Source organism: Lemur catta, chromosome 13 (genome assembly GCF_020740605.2).
Source record: "Lemur catta isolate mLemCat1 chromosome 13, mLemCat1.pri, whole genome shotgun sequence".
In the NCBI taxonomy this organism is placed as follows: Eukaryota; Metazoa; Chordata; class Mammalia; order Primates; family Lemuridae; genus Lemur; species Lemur catta.
The window spans coordinates 38,911,605-38,929,835 of NC_059140.1; the positions used below are offsets into that span (position 1 = coordinate 38,911,605).

General features: G+C 34.2%; 1 protein-coding gene across 1 annotated transcript in view; it reads left to right on the forward strand.

Moving 5' to 3' along the window:
* Positions 1-17,393, forward strand: part of MYCBP2 (MYC binding protein 2) — a 259,243-nt gene extending 241,850 nt beyond the window's left edge. The window contains exons 70-83 of the mRNA XM_045567320.1: positions 288-554; positions 1,062-1,345; positions 3,099-3,195; positions 4,482-4,601; positions 6,133-6,234; positions 7,001-7,129; positions 7,512-7,644; positions 9,280-9,383; positions 10,186-10,374; positions 11,121-11,228; positions 12,579-12,788; positions 15,338-15,445; positions 16,087-16,252; positions 16,562-17,393. Coding sequence (XP_045423276.1) covers positions 288-554; positions 1,062-1,345; positions 3,099-3,195; positions 4,482-4,601; positions 6,133-6,234; positions 7,001-7,129; positions 7,512-7,644; positions 9,280-9,383; positions 10,186-10,374; positions 11,121-11,228; positions 12,579-12,788; positions 15,338-15,445; positions 16,087-16,252; positions 16,562-16,677 — 2,133 coding nt within the window. The 3' untranslated portion in view covers positions 16,678-17,393. The remainder of the gene's footprint in view (positions 1-287; positions 555-1,061; positions 1,346-3,098; positions 3,196-4,481; positions 4,602-6,132; positions 6,235-7,000; positions 7,130-7,511; positions 7,645-9,279; positions 9,384-10,185; positions 10,375-11,120; positions 11,229-12,578; positions 12,789-15,337; positions 15,446-16,086; positions 16,253-16,561) is intronic.
* The last annotated feature ends 838 nt before the right edge of the window (positions 17,394-18,231 follow it).

Here is an 18,231-nt window from a genome sequence, read left to right on the forward strand (position 1 = left end):
TTGTGTGATGTGCTAAATAAACCACAGGCAGAAGCATTAACTTGTATATAATCGGTGTCTACATAGTAGTTGATTTTAAATATTCTAATTTTTATCAAAGTTCCCCTACTTTTTTAATTGTTTTTAAGATGAGTTAAGAGAATGGTATGATAGAGAATTAACTTGGAGGAAGCATATTAAATTGAGCATCAATTTATATTCTTGTCCTGATTTTTTGTTTTGTTTTACTATAAGCAGTAAATCAGACTTAGAAATATATTTTTACATTTTCTATTGCCTTTAAATAGGTGTGTGCTCACATCGTCCAAGCTATTCGCATGGAAGCCACCAGAGTCCGTGAAGAATGGGAGCATGCCATATCCAGCAAGGAAAACGCCAATTCTCAGCCAAATGATGAAGATGCCTCCTCTGATGCTTACTGCTTTGAGCTGCTCTCTATGGTTTTAGCACTGAGTGGGTCTAATGTTGGCCGACAGTATCTGGCTCAGCAGCTAACTCTGCTTCAGGATCTCTTTTCACTGCTTCACACGGCCTCTCCCAGAGTCCAGAGACAGGTGACTGATCGATCACACCACTTACCTGTCCACTTCTTTTGTTACCTGAAACGTTGTTAAAAATTGCAATGCAAACAGAATTACCTAAGGGAGTAATAGAGTATAGAGAGTATAGAAGAGCAAAATATGTTCCATTTTACTAATGTGTTGTAATAAAGAGCATTCTGGCAACCGATTACCTTATTACCATGAAATACATAATGTCAGTTAATCTTGACTGAAAATAAAAGACATGTTTTTTCCTTGCTGCCCAGAGGTTGGTAATAACCACCCAGAAAGTAAAAATTTGTATCATATTTTTGTTCATATCATGTTTGTTTATATCATATTTTTCTTTATATATCAATTATTTATATCATATTTTTTCCCTTCTCAAAAATAGCGTTTAAACTATATTTCCATTCTTTTCAAAGATTTTACAGTTACAGAATGGTAGTTAGGTACATTAAAAAATTAAAACCCTAAAACATCATTGTTTAAATGCAATTCTTTTCTCTTTCTTACCAGGTGACCTCTTTACTAAGACGAGTTTTGCCTGAAGTGACCCCCAATCGCCTGGCCAGCATCATAGGAGTGAAATCCCTTCCCCCAGCAGATATCAGTGATATCATTCACTCAACAGAAAAAGGAGATTGGAATAAGCTGGGTATCCTGGACATGTTTCTAGGATGCATTGCCAAAGCGCTCACTGTACAGCTCAAAGCCAAAGGAACCACCATCACAGGAACAGCTGGTGCCACTGTGGGCAAAGGTGTTACGACTGTTACTCTTCCAATGATTTTCAATTCCAGGTTGGTCATTGCCTCTGTTGTAGTATCAAAACAGAACAGAATGAGCTGCTGTTCAGAGAATTAAGACATGATTTCAAGTTTTACCGTTTTGGCTTACTCACCAAATAAAAGCCATTAACAACTGATGACCCATGTATAAAAGGAACATCGTATATAATAAAAATGTCATTTGCAGTTAGAAATTAGTGGGGAAGAGAAAGGAGGCTGAATATATGATGTAAGAATATTTGGTTGTCTATGTTGGAAGAGATTGTAGACCTCTACTTCACATCATATACAAAGGTAAACTTCAGTTTTATGTTAATATGTTTTTACCACAATAAAAATAAATAAGTAAACATGGGAGGAATAAAGTAAACTTCAGTTAAAGGTTTATGTGTTTACCTTTTAAAACTCTACTAGGACATGGGGCCTGGCACGGTGCCCTTACCTATAATCCTAGTACTTTGGGCGGCCGAGGTGGGAAGATCTTTTGAGCCCAGGAGTTTAAGACCAGCCTAGGCAACATAGCAAGACCTTGTCTCTACAAAAAATTTTTCTAAAAACTGGGCTTGGTGATGCACACCTATATTCCCAGCTACTTGGAAGGTTGAGGCAGGAGGATCACTCGAGCCCAGGAGTTTGAGGTTGCTGTGATCTGTGATGACACCACTGCACTTTAGCCTGGGCAACAAAGTGAGACACTATCTCAACAACAACCACAAAAAACTCTACTAGGACAAATTATAGATGAATATTTTTGTAATCTTCAATTTTGGAAGACCTTAAACAAAACACAGAACCCAAAGTGATGTAGGAAAAGACTTGTATATTTGGCTACATAAAAATGAAAATTACGTAACAGGTGATACAGTTTTAATGTTTTAAAACATAAACAACTCACTTGGAAAAAAATACTTAAACCTGTATAATAAGCAATGAATTATTAGCCATAATATTAGAAGAATGACTACAAATCAATGAGAAAAAGGTAAACAACTAGTAAAAAAATAACAAGAATAATCAGTTCACAGAAAAAAATTACAGATGCCAATAAGCAGATGAAAAAGCACCTCACTACTAGTCAGAGAAATGTAGATTAAAACAATTGCAGAATATCTTTGTTTTGGCAACACTATGAGGAAATGGACATTTTCACCTATTGTGATTTGCTGCAGACTTTTTAGATGTCAGTTTGATAATATCTAACTATGTTTTAAGTATGCATTATCCCTTAACCCACCAGTTTTACTTCTAAAACTTTGATATGTTTGCAAAAAGATATATATGCAAGGATCTTCTGTAATTGTGTTTAACAGTGGAAAATTCGAAACTTCTAGAACAGTGCTACTCACAGAGCCAATCCATGACTATAAGCAGATAGATAGCACCAGAATATTAATCAGCGTTTCATTTCTTTAATGTCAGCTGAACTCAACAGTAGTGTGCTTAGTGATGCAGTTGATTTATATTCTGGCACACACTTTTTATTGTCTCCATGTACACTGAAAACAAATATTTTGTGGTCCATGGACTCCTAGAAGATGTACACAGAAATATTTGAAAAGGAACATAAATCAATTTAGCTGCTGTCCTGGAGTTGAAGAGCTAGATTTTGGATAATGTTTTGATTAATTTTACTGTAAAATGTTTTGATGGATTGTCACTTAAAAATTTAAAATGCTGCATGCTGAAATAACATTTTCATCTTTTTCATTTGGAACAACTACCACTGATAGTTTGTTGGTTTATAAATTCTGATTTTTCTTCATAGCTATCTTCGACGAGGTGAAAGTCATTGGTGGATGAAGGGCTCAACTCCTACCCAGATCTCAGAGATCATCATTAAACTTATCAAGGATATGGCAGCAGTAAGTTCCCTTTCTCCCAAACCATTATGACAGTGAGGGGCAGCAGGAATCTGATAGGCAAAACAAACAGCTTACTCTGCTGAATTGACAGTAGTAGTACATTAGTGTTATTTTGCTTTACTTAAGACTGTTTTTAGTATGTTAACTATTATGCCATTTGTCTTTTCAAAGAGTGATAAATTTGTCATTTATGTAAACTGTGTTTATTTCAAACTTCCCAATTAATTTACTTAAGAATTGTTACATAAGTCTTCCAAGACTTTAGAACTTAATAAAATAAAATTTACTCTTTTGGACCCTAAGAAAGGAGTTCAAAAGCCTAAAGGAGAAAAAAGGACTCCCAGAAGTGGAAGTTTCTCATTCTCTTCAGTGTTCATGGTTTTTATAAAGCCTGTATTCTTCTTATTAATGTCCTATACCAATGTCTTAAGATGCTGACTTTGAGAGGAGATCCAGGAGCGTGGAGGGCAGGGAACTCCTTCACAGGATGCCTGGCTCTTATGTGACTCCACAATGTCAGTTTTCACACATTCCGTTGTATTTCCAGGAAGCCACCCTGAAGGGGACAAGATACTGTGGAATTTAGGTTCCTGGGAGCCAGAGGGAATAGAAGGCATTTTGGAGAAGGAGGAATTAAACTGCCCCTTAAAAGACTGATAACATGTAGATATGAAAAGTGGGAGGATATTCTGGGGAAGAGATGAAGTTCTATCACTTTTCCCAACAGCATGGACATTTTCTCAATCTTTGTGGCAAACAGGCTTCCACAGGGTGTTCACTGAATGAAAATGTTTAGGAACACCTAAATTCTATAAGAGTTGACTGACTGTTCATTACAAATCAAGTTAGCAAATAAAGGTAGTAGTACTCTGAACCCATTTATGCTCTTGGGTGCCAGTAATACTTTCATCTAAAGCAGTTGGCTTAGCTATATAAATTTTATGTTAAGTAATAAAATTTCTCAGGCATAGATAACCTTAGTATTTCTGTATGTTTTTATCCAGATGGGAGAAGAAATGCTCTTGAACTCTACAGGCAAGGAATATTGAGAACTTTAATTTATATTTACTTTTTTTTAAATCATCAAAATAATGATTCAAAGTTGAATTTTCCATAGGGTTGTGAAGGATTTTTAGTTCAGAAGTCTGTGCTCCTTGATCTAAAATTCCATGGTCCTGCTCCAAATAAATCTTTTCTTTTGGTGAGAGATGTTATTTAAGAGATAAAAATTTACGATGATAATACATTTCTGGTTACTTATTAAAATATTCTGCCCTGCTCAATAGGGTCATCTGTCAGAAGCTTGGTCCCGGGTAACAAAAAATGCTATTGCAGAAACCATCATTGCCTTGACTAAGATGGAAGAGGAATTTAGGTCTCCAGTGAGATGTATTGCAACAACTAGAGTAGGTATTTTTGTTTGTTTTAATTTGGCCTGCATCATTGCATATGCTTTTTTAGTAATAAATTTGAAAAAATTTTAATCACTAAGTCAAGTTAATCCTTTTTAAACCACATATTATACTTACTGAAAAAGTATAAACGGCTTTTATAAATTATGAACTATATATGGTAGTCATTATTTTTCACTGTTTTATGTTCTGTAATCACTTGTTTCTGTTATTATTTAGGAAGCTGAGGTTTTACTGGTTAGAAAAGGCTAAATTATGTTGAGTATTTGTGTATTGTCTTTCTAATGTTCTGTTTGTACTCTTCCACGGTGAGTTTAGTGTCAGCATTATGCTGTGATAGACTGGAGGTCCTTTGTAGACTAAGCCCCCTCCTCATTTTTGTATAGACTAGCTGCTTCTAATGTTGAGCCCCATAGCTTATGTACTGTGTTTACGGTTTTTTAAAAAGCAAGACGTACGTGCCCAGAGCAGGGTAGGATAGACTCTCTGAGGAAGTGAGATTACATTTTTCAGATGAGACATTTATAGTAAGTTTTAATCAACCAGATTTCAAGTCCCATATACTTCCAGAAAAGATTTGAGATTTCCTTAAAGCAGAGCAATGAGACAGCATTAGGAAAAAGTGGATGCTGGTAAAAATTGCTTAGGTTAGTCCTCAGAAATCTGAAAAAGAAGATAAATTGGATTTCCTTAAGGCAGAAAACGCCTATTAATGCTATCTTGCCAGTGGGACACCTGAAGCAGATATTTTTGACAGGAGTCACTCGTGTTCTTTTCCTTCATTTTCTCCTTGCATGCACGATCTCTCGCTTTCCATCTCCAGTCAGTCCCATGTGCTTCTTAGTTTCTTATTTTCTGTTTTAATTAATGAAGGAAATATGTCAAGTGTGTAAAACTAAAGCTTACCCTTTAAGCCTCAGAAATTTTTAAACTATTTTTGAGGGCAATTTTCTAAAGTTTGTTAGACATTTATTTATGTATGACAAAGTACACCAAATAGAGTGCTAGACTCCTTGGAGCAACAGAGACTTCTGAGGAACTCTTATTATCTAGAAGGATGTAACTCCTCATGAGACTGTGAAAAATTAAACAGCTATTGTCCCAACTTCTTGGGAACTTAATGCCTCAGGGAAATGATATTAAATGGGAAAATATGTAAAAGGTACAGTAAATATTAAATATGCAAGTAAGGTACAGTAAATATTAAACATACAAATTAATTTATTCATATGTTTGCATAGTAGACCAATAAAGGATGATTTCATGTATCAGGTAGAAAACCAGATGGTTCATCAGAGAAGCAGTCATTTGCTCAGTACATATTTGAATGCCTACTGTGTGCATGGTACGTATGGCAGTGATCGTATGTGCCTGGTACCACATCAGGGAAACTTGAGTGCCACTGAATACCTATGTATTTTCAAAGTCAGCCAGCATTTACTGAGCTGTTGTCATATGTCAGACGTTAGCATTTTATAAGTCTTTTCTAAAAATTCAGTGGTGTAACAACTTTTTCTTTCAACAGCTCTGGCTTGCTCTAGCATCACTGTGTGTTCTTGATCAGGACCATGTAGATCGTCTCTCCTCAGGGCGATGGATGGGAAAAGATGGACAACAAAAACAAATGGTAAGACCAGAATTATTTTATAAGAATTTACCTTGTTTTTAGCTTAGCTTAAAAAAACCCAGCAAGTCTAAATACACAATTAGTGAAACTCTTGAAAAATCGTTTACCATAGGCCAAGTTTATCACACAAGTCTATTTCACTTCGAGTCCCCTCTTCATAGTATATTGGAAACTTTAGAAGCTTTATTTAATTATACAAAAGAGCTTTCTTGTGCTTCTCGGAGCCATTTTTACATCAAAATTTACTTTCAGCCAGAATCTGATTCTGTATCTAGATATTATGCTAAAATGTAATCAGTCTTATGGTGGGAAGGAGGAAATAAAGCAGTAAGACAGGCAACATAACACACCACCTATTCACATATGTAATTACAGTTGGTTTGATGGTATTTTTAGGTTCACTGGAAGGGAAGACTTTATATAGGCCCTTTCAACATTTTCTTATTAATGTTCAGGTTTCAACAATGAATCCTTTTATTCATTAGCATACAGAATATTTGAATATATAATGGAGAAAATATTTCTTAATTCACTAAGCAAAGTTTACATGTTCATTTTATTAATCATTGAGCCTACATAGCACATTTTGGGATTTTCAGAGATTTTTATAGTTAAGTACACTTGCAATACTGCTGTTTAACATTCATATTCTAAATTCTTAAAGGACTTCAGAGTAACAGTCTGTTACTGTAAATAAATTTTGATTTCTGAATGTCTAAGACTTTCTTGTTTATCTAATGTGACACGTGGAAATGTCTTATTTTAGCCTATGTGTGATAACCATGATGATGGCGAAACTGCAGCAATCATTTTATGCAATGTCTGTGGAAATTTATGTACTGACTGTGACAGATTCCTTCATCTTCATCGACGAACCAAAACTCATCAAAGACAGGTGACATTTGTGTCTTTATATGCAGAATGGTGTCTGCAACATAAAATATAGTCAATGAATTTTGAAATAAATGTGGGAAAGAAGCTTAGTTTAATGGGAAAAAAACAGACTTTGGAATCAAAGACCTTTGTTGAGCTCCCAGCTATCTCGCTTATCGAATATAAATTAAGCAAGTTGTTTAACCTTTCCAACATGTAGTTTCAACATTTATAAAAATGAGGCTGTTGTGAAGATTAAAGAGGAGAAGATTGGAAATATTTGGAACTTTTTAGGATGCTTTATAAACAAAAGCCATTATTATTATTGAATAATTAAATGTTACATTTCCTCTTTCAGAGTAATAAGGAAATATATTTTTCTCTTTTTTTAAATGAAACAATAGGTGTTCAAAGAAGAAGAAGAAGCTATAAAGGTTGATCTTCATGAAGGTTGTGGTAGAACTAAATTGTTCTGGCTGATGGCACTGGCAGATTCTAAAACAATGAAGGCAATGGTGGAGTTCCGAGAACACACAGGTAAAAGAGGATTAAAGATTGAACCTTGCCTTTAAAAAAATAAGATTGAACCATGCCTACTGATTCTTTTAATGTGAATAATTTTGAGTGATATTCTGATGTTTAATTATGACATCATTGATCACTGTCTATATTGTCTATATTATTATATTTACTAGACATAGATAGTGTTTTGTGGTTGAAAGAGCATTAGACTAAAAGTCAGGAAACCTGGTATGTCACTAACTAGCTGTATGACCTTAAACAAGTAATTTAACCTCTCTGTAACTCATTCTCTTCATTTATAAAGTGAGACAGTTGTCCAGAGACACACATGACTGATAATTTTCAGAAGTATCAAATACATTTCCCGTAAGTAAGCATAACAGCTAATGGAGGCTTCATAGATAAAATATAGTTATTGATACTCCCTTCTAGTTCTGTTAACTGTAGCTCCACAATAAGAATTGCTGCACATAATGATCTCTTTTAACTCTAAGATTTTGTGACTTAATGATATTTTCAGAGGTTTTTGTAGACCTAGTGCTTCTCTAGGTTTTCTGAATGGTACTATTTCTATTGATAGTAATAAAATAATTAACAAAAATGAATAGACATTACTTTAGACAAAAAGTGACTTACGTATGTTTAATGTACTTTCCTCTCTAAGACATAGTTTTCATTTTACTTTAAAATAAATCTTATATATTCCTTAAAGTTACATTGAATCATACAAATTCTCAATTTTCAGCACATTTGCAGCATGCCATTTGTCTGACACAAACTTTTCATGTTGGAGTTAGGTGTAAACTTGCATCAATTTAAATATGAATGATTTTTCATGCTATAAGAGCATGGCATTTTTTTCTCATAGCTGATTTTTTTCCTCCTATAATCTGTCAGTGCCATGTATTACATTAATAAATGTTCTAATAATAAGCCATCCTTATATTCATGATATAAACTATTCTTTTTAAAAAGCATCGTTCTATAAACATTGCTAAATTTGATGTATTGATATTGTATTCAGATTTTTGTATCTGTGTTTAAAATGAGGTTGATCATTAATATTCAAATCTTCATGTTCTTTTCTTATTGCTCTGTTGTATGGATTCTTTTCCTGCTTTAAATGTTTCAAACATATTTAAATTTCTTTTCAAATTGCAGAGTTCCTTGGGTAGCAATTCTTCTGTTGAGTTTCATACCTCTGATGATAGGCTTTCTTCTATGCCTTATAATTTTCTTATTATGTGAAGATCCTTAAAGATTTCCCTATCTTCTGTGTATTTTTATTTAATTTTGGTTATTATATTTTATCTGGTATCGTACATTTGAAGTGAGGGGCTTGCCACATTTGCTCAGTCTGGTAACCTGATTGGAAATCTAGTCTGTTTCTTTTACTGAAAAAATATAAATAAATCTGTCAAGAATTTATTTGGCTTCATATAGGTATTTACTTTCTCATCCCTTTTTTTATGATTATTCATTTTATAATTAGGGCAACTTATAACCCTTTAGCTTTAAAACTATCAGGCTGATTTCCTAGTGATAGCAATTGATATAAACCTAGTTTGCTTTTTTATCTTAATTAATTATATTGAAATATGTAGAAAACATATTCTTAAGGAGGATTTTTCTTTTTCTGCTTGAACCTAGGTAAACCCACCACAAGTAGCTCAGAAGCATGTCGTTTCTGTGGTTCTAGGAGTGGAACAGAGTTATCTGCGGTTGGCAGTGTGTGTTCTGATGCAGATTGCCAGGTGAGTGTGTGGTTAGACAGTCAGGTCATCCCAGTGAGGAACAGCACATATTCCCATGTGACACCTTGGCTTCATATAGATAAGAATTACAGCTCAGCATCACTCCAGTTTCTAAATTAGTGTATTACTTATGCCAAGAGTTAAATGCTTTATTAAAGCTGGAGAATGGAGCAAAAAAAGCTGTCAATCCCAAACCAGACTCTTTTTGTGTGTTTCTCAACTACCATGATCATATGTATTTAATAAAGCAGTTAAAAATCTAAGGACTTCATTTCCTTTACCTCATAAATACTTTATTCACTTATTTCCCTAAAATAAATTTTCAGTATCTGAGAGTTCTTTAGTCCTGAACATATATACCCATATTCCATGATATCCAAATGTTTTTGGTTCCTCAATTAATTTAACAAGAATTTGGGTATGCTCAGAGAGTGAGAGGTATCTGGTGTTTTTTTCCCCCCATTTTGGTGACCGGGAAGTCGTCACTGGGAAATTGTTTACATCAGGAACTTTTTGCTTTATGGCTATGCATGATAACAAATATAAAATTACAATTTACTTTTTATCAGCATTTCCTTTACATAGAGTGAAATTTTTAAAAATCACATTAAAAGAAAAACATATTTTGTTAGTAGTTCTAAATTATCTTCAAACAAAGAATAGAAGATAACTTTATTGTTGCTTAGCCTTCACATGTATACCCTGTGGAAAAATAATCTTGGGAAATTTATATAATTGGTAAAATTACCAGAATGTGCACCTTTTTAAATACTTGAGTACTATTATAATTCATCTTTAACAGGAATATGCTAAGATAGCCTGTAGCAAGACACATCCTTGTGGCCACCCGTGTGGAGGTGTTAAAAATGAAGAGCATTGTTTGCCCTGTCTACATGGCTGTGATAAAAGTGCCACAACACTGAAGCAGGATGCGGATGACATGTGCATGATATGTTTCACTGAAGCACTCTCAGCAGCACCAGCCATTCAGGTTGCCTCTGCTTTTAATATATTGAATGTGTCTAGACTTGAACATGGGGAAATGTAAATATATTTGTCAAATAAAAAAATGACTGAAATCTTTTTGATATCACTAGGCAAAAATCTTCTTTTAATATATGCATCAACCAGGTTAATGAGGAGCAAATTCTCCCTCTTTATGTTCTGCTTCCCATTGTGTATGCTCAGCTTTAATTTGTGATTTGTGTAAGCCTTTGTAATTAATCGAATGTATAAAATATTCAGAAGGGAAGAAAATAATTAGATTATCCAGAATGGCATTTTATAGCTTTATATAATGGATCTATAATGATATATACTTCTATGTATAATAGAAGTTACTATGTGCTAAATAAGTTTTTTTTAACTTTTACCTATTGTTAATGTATATTTTCAGTTCTTGTGTTTCTAAGATAATATTCTCAGAAAAAAATCTTAAATCTTTAAATCAGTAGTTACCTCTTCTTTCCATGAGATACAAAATTGAATAATTTTACTTTTCTCCCTAACCTGACTTACTATATATAGATGGCATTAATAAATGTAAAAAAAAAAATGGGAGAAGCTGAAGGCCTAGTTAATAATGTCCCATATATAATAGAGAAATTTTATTGCACTAAATTTCTTCAAATTGCTTTTACCTGCTTTAAATAACACCTTGCATTGCATTATCTCCCAGTCACTTAAGTGTTTATCATTATTACATTTGCTTATATCCTTCTCTTTTGTTTATTTCAGCTGGACTGTAGTCACGTGTTCCACTTACAGTGCTGTCGGCGAGTTTTAGAAAATAGATGGCTTGGCCCAAGGATAACATTTGGCTTTATATCTTGTCCTATTTGCAAGGTATGGAAAGAGTCTGAAATCATCTACTTTCTGATTTTTCTCATCTTTATTTTCATCTTTCAAAATAAATGTGTCAGCATCTCTTGATGTCCTTCCCAGTTTACTTTCTACACACCAGCTCTGAGCAGTTTCTGCCCTCTTCATCCATGCGGAACCTGAAAATATCACATAACCTCTTTTCTGTAATGCATTTCAAAACAATAATTGTCAGTTCAAAACTGGTTAAAGTCTATTAAACATACCACGTGAGAAATTCACGTAGGTGTCATGGCACAGTGAAGGGCACGTATCACTACTTTCAGACTCCCTGAGAGCTCAGATCACATGACTGTGGGCAACTACCAAAAAGAAGAAGGATCCTTTGGTGTTTGTAGGTAGTGATACCTGCCATTAAAGAGTGAAATCAGAACCTTCAGTGCCATTGGAACAGGTTCTTTTAGAACTCAGTTAAAATAAGGAGAAAATTATTGGCATTTTGACACGTCTCTACAAAGGTAGTAAGCAAGTAGGAAGTTGTTTTGGCAAGCTAATAATGATTAACAAAAAACTTTTAAGAATGTGGCAAAGCCTTCCCTATTAATTCATCATTCTTTTTTGTTCTATTAAGCTTTCTCTATTATCTTCATATTTGCAAACTAGTGTAAAGGGTATATATAATGTGGGAAAACTTAGCACAGTTATTGCCTAGTTAGACTGAAGTATAATCAAAAAGATTGTAATATTTTGCTTTCCCCTCTCAAATGGTGCCACAAAGATAGGTCACATTTGGGAATCTGGAAGTAGATAAATGAAGGTGGTATAGAAAATGCTACCTATTTACTTCTATCACCTCACTTCACACCTCACATAATCAAAAAGATTGTAATATTTTGCTCTCCCCTCTCAAATGGTGCCACAAAGATAGGTCACATTTGGGAATCTGGAAGTAGATAAATGAAGGTGGTATAGAAAATGCTACCTATTTACTTCTATCACCTCACATTCTACCATACCCTCAAGGAATCGAAACATAGACACACAGAGGGAGTGTCTTATTTGTGGCAGCAAGGAAACTTTTTATTTCCAGAACAGCTAAGGCTGCAGGGGATATATTTTAGACTCAGGAATTATAAAGCTAATAAAATGGAATTTGTATGCTCTGCGCCCCATTTGCTTCCATTTTCCCTGCTTTTGGGAAAATATGAGCTTGTAAGGACTTTACAGGATTATTTTTAAATGGCATTTTATTTAAAATATGGGTACCATCTGGTTATCTCCTAGCACAGTGCTTGGCACTTGGGTGCATACTAAGTGTTTGTGAAATTGATTAGTAAATGATTCTGTTTAAGGATTTTCATTTTTCAATTTCAGAACAAAATAAATCACATAGTATTAAAAGATCTGCTTGATCCAATAAAAGAACTCTATGAGGATGTCAGAAGAAAAGCCTTAATGAGATTGGAATATGAAGGTCTGCATAAGAGTGAAGCTATCACAACTCCTGGTGTGAGGTTTTATAATGACCCAGCTGGCTATGCAATGAATAGATACGCATATTATGTCTGCTACAAATGCAGAAAGGTATGCTATAAATTATACTAAGAATTTTTAATAACTAGAGCTTACCTATATGATTAAGAAATTGAATTACATAATACCTAATTATTCTTACCTTAAGCCTAAAGTTAAAAATGAGACAGCTTGGTACACTGTTTCAAGCTGAACTTGTTTATTTAATTTGTTTTGGGATTTTTTTTTATTTTACCTTTCAGACTTTTTAAAAAACATGTAGTATTTCTGTACACAAGCTACTTTTCCATCAGTAGTAACCTCCTGTTTGCCCAATCCAATTGGTTCTTTAATACACTTCACTTGATTGTGCTAACCATTTATTTCTTCCATAACATTCTGATTTCCTTGGCTTCTAGGACAACACATGTTTTTGATGTCCCTTCTTTCTGGTCATTTGTCTTTAAGTTCTTCATCGGGTTCCTTTTTTTTTTTTTTACCTACCCCTTAAATAGTTGTTTTCCCAGAGCTTCCATCAATATCTCCTTACCTTTGATGACCTCCTGTATGTCTGTGCCTCCCCTACCACCTATACTATTATAACCTACCGAAGTTTTGAGATTTAGGTACAGATATCCAGCTGCCTACCAGACATTTGGATTTCTACCACATACTTCAGAGTTCACATCTAGTTTTAAATTCATCAGCCTTGACTCTCCCAATCTCTAATCTTTATTTCTAAGTCCTGTCAATCTTGTCTCCAAATCTCTCTTGTCCTTTTTTCTATTACATCTTCAGCAACCCTAATCATTTTCTTTGGTAATTATAGTAGCCGCCTTCCTGTGCTCTTTTGTGGAGCCCCTAACCCCATTCCATTCCTTACACTTAGACTACTAGAAGCAGATTAGTATTTCTAGATCTCAGATCTAACTGTGTCATTATTCTACATAGAATCCTGTAGCCCAGTCTGCCTCTCCCGCCTCATCTCCCAGTACGCCACCATTTGCTGTCCATGCTACAACATACTGCACAACTTGTGTTTCCCCAGACTCAGCCATGTTCGCTCACTCAGTGACACCTCCACGCCATTGCACAGGCCGTTTCTCTTCATCAGTGCTCTTCTCTGCCTCCTCCTGTGCATTTTACTCTCCCCAGCCAGCCCCACCCCCATGCACACATGCTGTCGTGCAGAGCCAAGCCGGTCTTACCATACTTCAGGATTCAGCTCAAGTTTCCCCATCTCCCCACCACCACCACACAGTCTTGCTATCCTGCATGTATCCATCGTAGCACTTTCTTTTCTGCATTGTGATTACTGGTGTCCTTGTCTGTCTGCCCCACTTGGTAAACTCCATGAGGATAAAGACTGTGATTTTTCATTTCTCTGTCTCTAGTATTTGGCACTTACTAGATAGATACTAAGTTAAGTAAAAAATGAGTGAAAGAATGCCTAAATGAAAGATTCATAGTCCCTTAATGTAACAGAAAGAAAATGTAGGTAATGAATGGCAGGCTAAATAGATGTATGATAGCCAGAAAGGCAGACAAATATACATACACCCAATAGTGTACATTTGTGAAACCTGTATTGTTACAAACAATAAAATAGTCTTCCTGTGTATTTAATGTGCTAAACATTATAAATGAATATTGTGCTGCCACAGGGGTGACAGTCAAATGTTTATGAAGCCAGGTAGAGGCTATAGAAAAGTGAAACAGTTGGAATAAGCAACAGGCCCCAAGACAAACTGAAATACTTCTAAGGTCAAATTTAGCTGGTGGACAACCATTTATAACCTCTGCATCAGTGGATCCTCTCGTTTGACCTGTTTTTCTAGTATAGATAATAGACTTCTATTGACTCAGCCTGTTTATTCCCAATTTGAACATAGCCTTTTGATGGTGGGACATGATGTGCATGCAAATTGTCCCAATTTCTTGGCCTCATTTATTTTGTGCCCAGGGCAAATACAGGTAAGTCATCCATCATGATAATTTCATTTTTTCAAGTGTCTGTATTGGACACTGTTGTGTAGCTTTGTAAGTATGAGCAGTATCTTGAATAGAATTACCAAATTTACCTTTCCTTTTTAAAAAATGTTTGTGTGATCAGAAGATGCTTAAAATTAATTTTCCCATTAGCCTTGGAATTACAGTTCTGCACTAATAATTTATTTTAGGCACTTTTTTTGTTCTATAGTATTATAATTGGGGAATTACTAGCATATTTTTAAAGCAGTAGAAAGGACTATGTTGTTTAATATTTCAAAATGAAAAAAATTGCTCAGTAGACTTTACCCTGAAAAAACACAGTTTCTATTTACTAGATAATATTATGTTCTGGGTATTAATTTGGAATATCATATGTTTTTTGTCTTTTTGTCATTTTGCTTTGACAGTACAAGGTAACTCCATCCTATAAGCTTGAATCCAATCCAGAATTGAAATAGCTTTATATCTTACCCTGACCCACTGTCCAGTCAGCAGTATGGGCGTGCACTTAGCATTTCAAGGGACTGTCTCATAGACAATAGTATTTTCTAAGACATCTTGATCTTATTTTCATCGTGCCTACTCTGTATCTCCCATGCCAGAGTTTTCTCTCCATATCTTCTCCATAGGCGTATTTTGGTGGTGAAGCTCGCTGTGATGCTGAGGCTGGACAAGGGGATGATTATGATCCCAGAGAGCTCATTTGTGGTGCCTGTTCTGATGTGTCCAGGGCTCAGGTGGGCAGAATATTTTGTTAGAAAGGACAGTTTAAAAATGTTAAAATTGTACTTTTAAATAATAATATAACCAATATGGTGGGGAAATCCAGGTTTTTTTCCTCAGTGTCTTCTGATAGCATTGTATAATTTTTCAAATTATTTCATATATATTATTTTTTGGATGGTATTTTTATTTCATAATTTGTCTTCTATGAAATGATCACCATATTTAAACAAATAACAAATTTACTTATTTAGTTTTCTTAAACCTGCAATGAAACTTAGGTTTTCCTCTGTTCAGTGAAATCTTCACAGTACATCCATGAGATTGGGAGACAGATGAAATATTATTAATTTTCAACTTGACAGACCAGAAACTATTAACAGAGAAGTTAAGTAGTTTGCTTATTATGATGGAGATAAGATTAGAACTTGGATCTTTGTCCAGACCTTTTTGGCAAAGCCACACATTTATTTGTTCGTTTTTTAAAATATGTATAGATCATTAGTTTTTCAGTCAATTTTGAGAGTTATGTATGCTTTCAAAATATGAATTAATGAACTATATATATATATGCATATATATATATATGACTATCTTAAGTATAATTGAAATAGTATTACTATAATTTTTATCTGTCTCTTTTCTTTTACTATAGATGTGTCCCAAACACGGCACAGACTTTCTAGAATATAAATGTCGCTACTGCTGTTCAGTGGCTGTCTTTTTCTGTTTTGGAACAACACATTTTTGTAATGCTTGTCATGATGATTTTCAAAGAATGACTAGCATTCCTAAGGAAGAACTACCACACTGTCCTGCAGGTATGCTTTTAATATTTTGAAATAATGATCACATTTTATATGGTATATGAGAACTCTTTGTTTCAAGTGGTGGAAACCCGATTCAGACTAGTCTAAAGAAGCAGAGGGAATTCCTTGACCCTTGTATAAGCTTATGACTTTCACTTTTGTGATTAGAAGAAATTTTTTTTAATTTTATGTTTGTATAACCAGTGTCATGTTATTTCTTTGAATAATTTATCAGTGATTTCTATTTCTATGAAGTTCATATGGGTGTATTTTGGTTTTAATTATATTCCTTTGCCTTTGCCTCATTCAAAATTTATACAGGTCCCAAAGGCAAACAGTTAGAAGGAACTGAATGTCCACTCCATGTTGTTCATCCACCCACTGGGGAAGAGTTTGCTCTGGGGTGTGGTGTGTGCCGAAATGCTCACACTTTTTAGAACACTCGGATCCTTTGTCTACAGAGAGAAAAGTTGCCTTCATCCCCCAAGAGGATGCGGTGAAGTTTAAACTCTGCTCAGGATAAGTACGGGACCATTTTTACATCCATGAAAATGAACCATTCACAGTGCAAGAAGGATGCCAAATACCATGTACATAATTCTTGCTATGGAAAGTTTCCCCATTACTTTGGTTTATCTTCTTTTCAACCAAGACATCAAACTTGTGAGGTGTTTGCATGTGGCCATTCCCGTCATTGGCCTGTGAAACATTGGACATTAATAGATAATTGATATAAAAAAAATCACCATGCTCATGGACTAAGAATGATGCTGGCTTTCAAGCAAAAAAGAAAAATAATCATTGTTTATTGTATACTGCCTTTTTGTAATCCTGTACAATTGCATCATGGGTGGGGATAAAAAGAGGAATATTCTGGTTTATTTCCTAGACTGTTATTTAAAAAAACAAATTGTGTTAGGACAGCATATAAATGTAATAAGTATCACACTGTATATAAAGTTATCAATGTTTGTCCTGTATAAGAATTACTAAATTACAAATGCAGTTTCATTTAAACTTCTAGGTTAAGTTTGAGCCTGAAATTTTAATGAAGTGCAATACTGAGTGTGCCTCATTATCTTGCAGCTGTAAACATATTGGAATGTACATGTCAATAAAACCACTGTACATTTTTATACAGTGATAAAGTCTACCACTTGTCTAAGGTGTTGTTTGAGAAACAAAATTTAAATACCTTTAAGGTCGAAAAGTCCATCCAATTTTCCTTGGAAAGAAATTTACTAACACAGCACAATCATAATTTCATAACTGTTAGGGAAAATAAGAGTAGTATTGAAACACAATGTTGGAATTTTAACTAAACACTGGGTAGGAGATCATGTATATACACATATATGTATTCATAAGCAGATATATACCAAAAACAGAAGGTAACATTTAGGAAATTAATCAACTTCTATCTTAACCAGCAGCTTTTTGATCTTTTATAATGTAATAAAATTACTAGTCTTAATTTTCTATAGACAACAGTGCATTAAGGCAGATCTTTTTTTGCATTTGAGTCATGAAATTGCCAAATTGTTGATTTACAGCTCATCATACATCAGATTATATTTATTTCATGAGACTAAAAAAAGTTTTGATCCACTTTATTCTAAATTTCCACTGTTGGAAATATTGAAATTAATTTTTCAATATAGAAATCATCAACAAATTTAATGACATTTGTGTTAAGCATTTGTGAGAAATTTAAAACAATCTTTGCTTTGAAGGAATTTAAAATATAAAGAAAAGATCAGATCTAAGCACAGATAGCTATTTTACAGAATGTTCGAATAAGTTTCATAATACATCCAAGCCAAATGTTTCAGGATTTGGGAAAAAGTGTTACTAGTTTTTTGTTTTGTTATTATTGGGAGGAGTATAGCTAAGAGGCCATTTAAGCTGTAGTTTCAAGAGTAATAAGTAGCATTTCAAGCAGCAGAGATGTGGAGAAAGGCATGAGGAAAAAAGTACCTAAATAGAGAGAT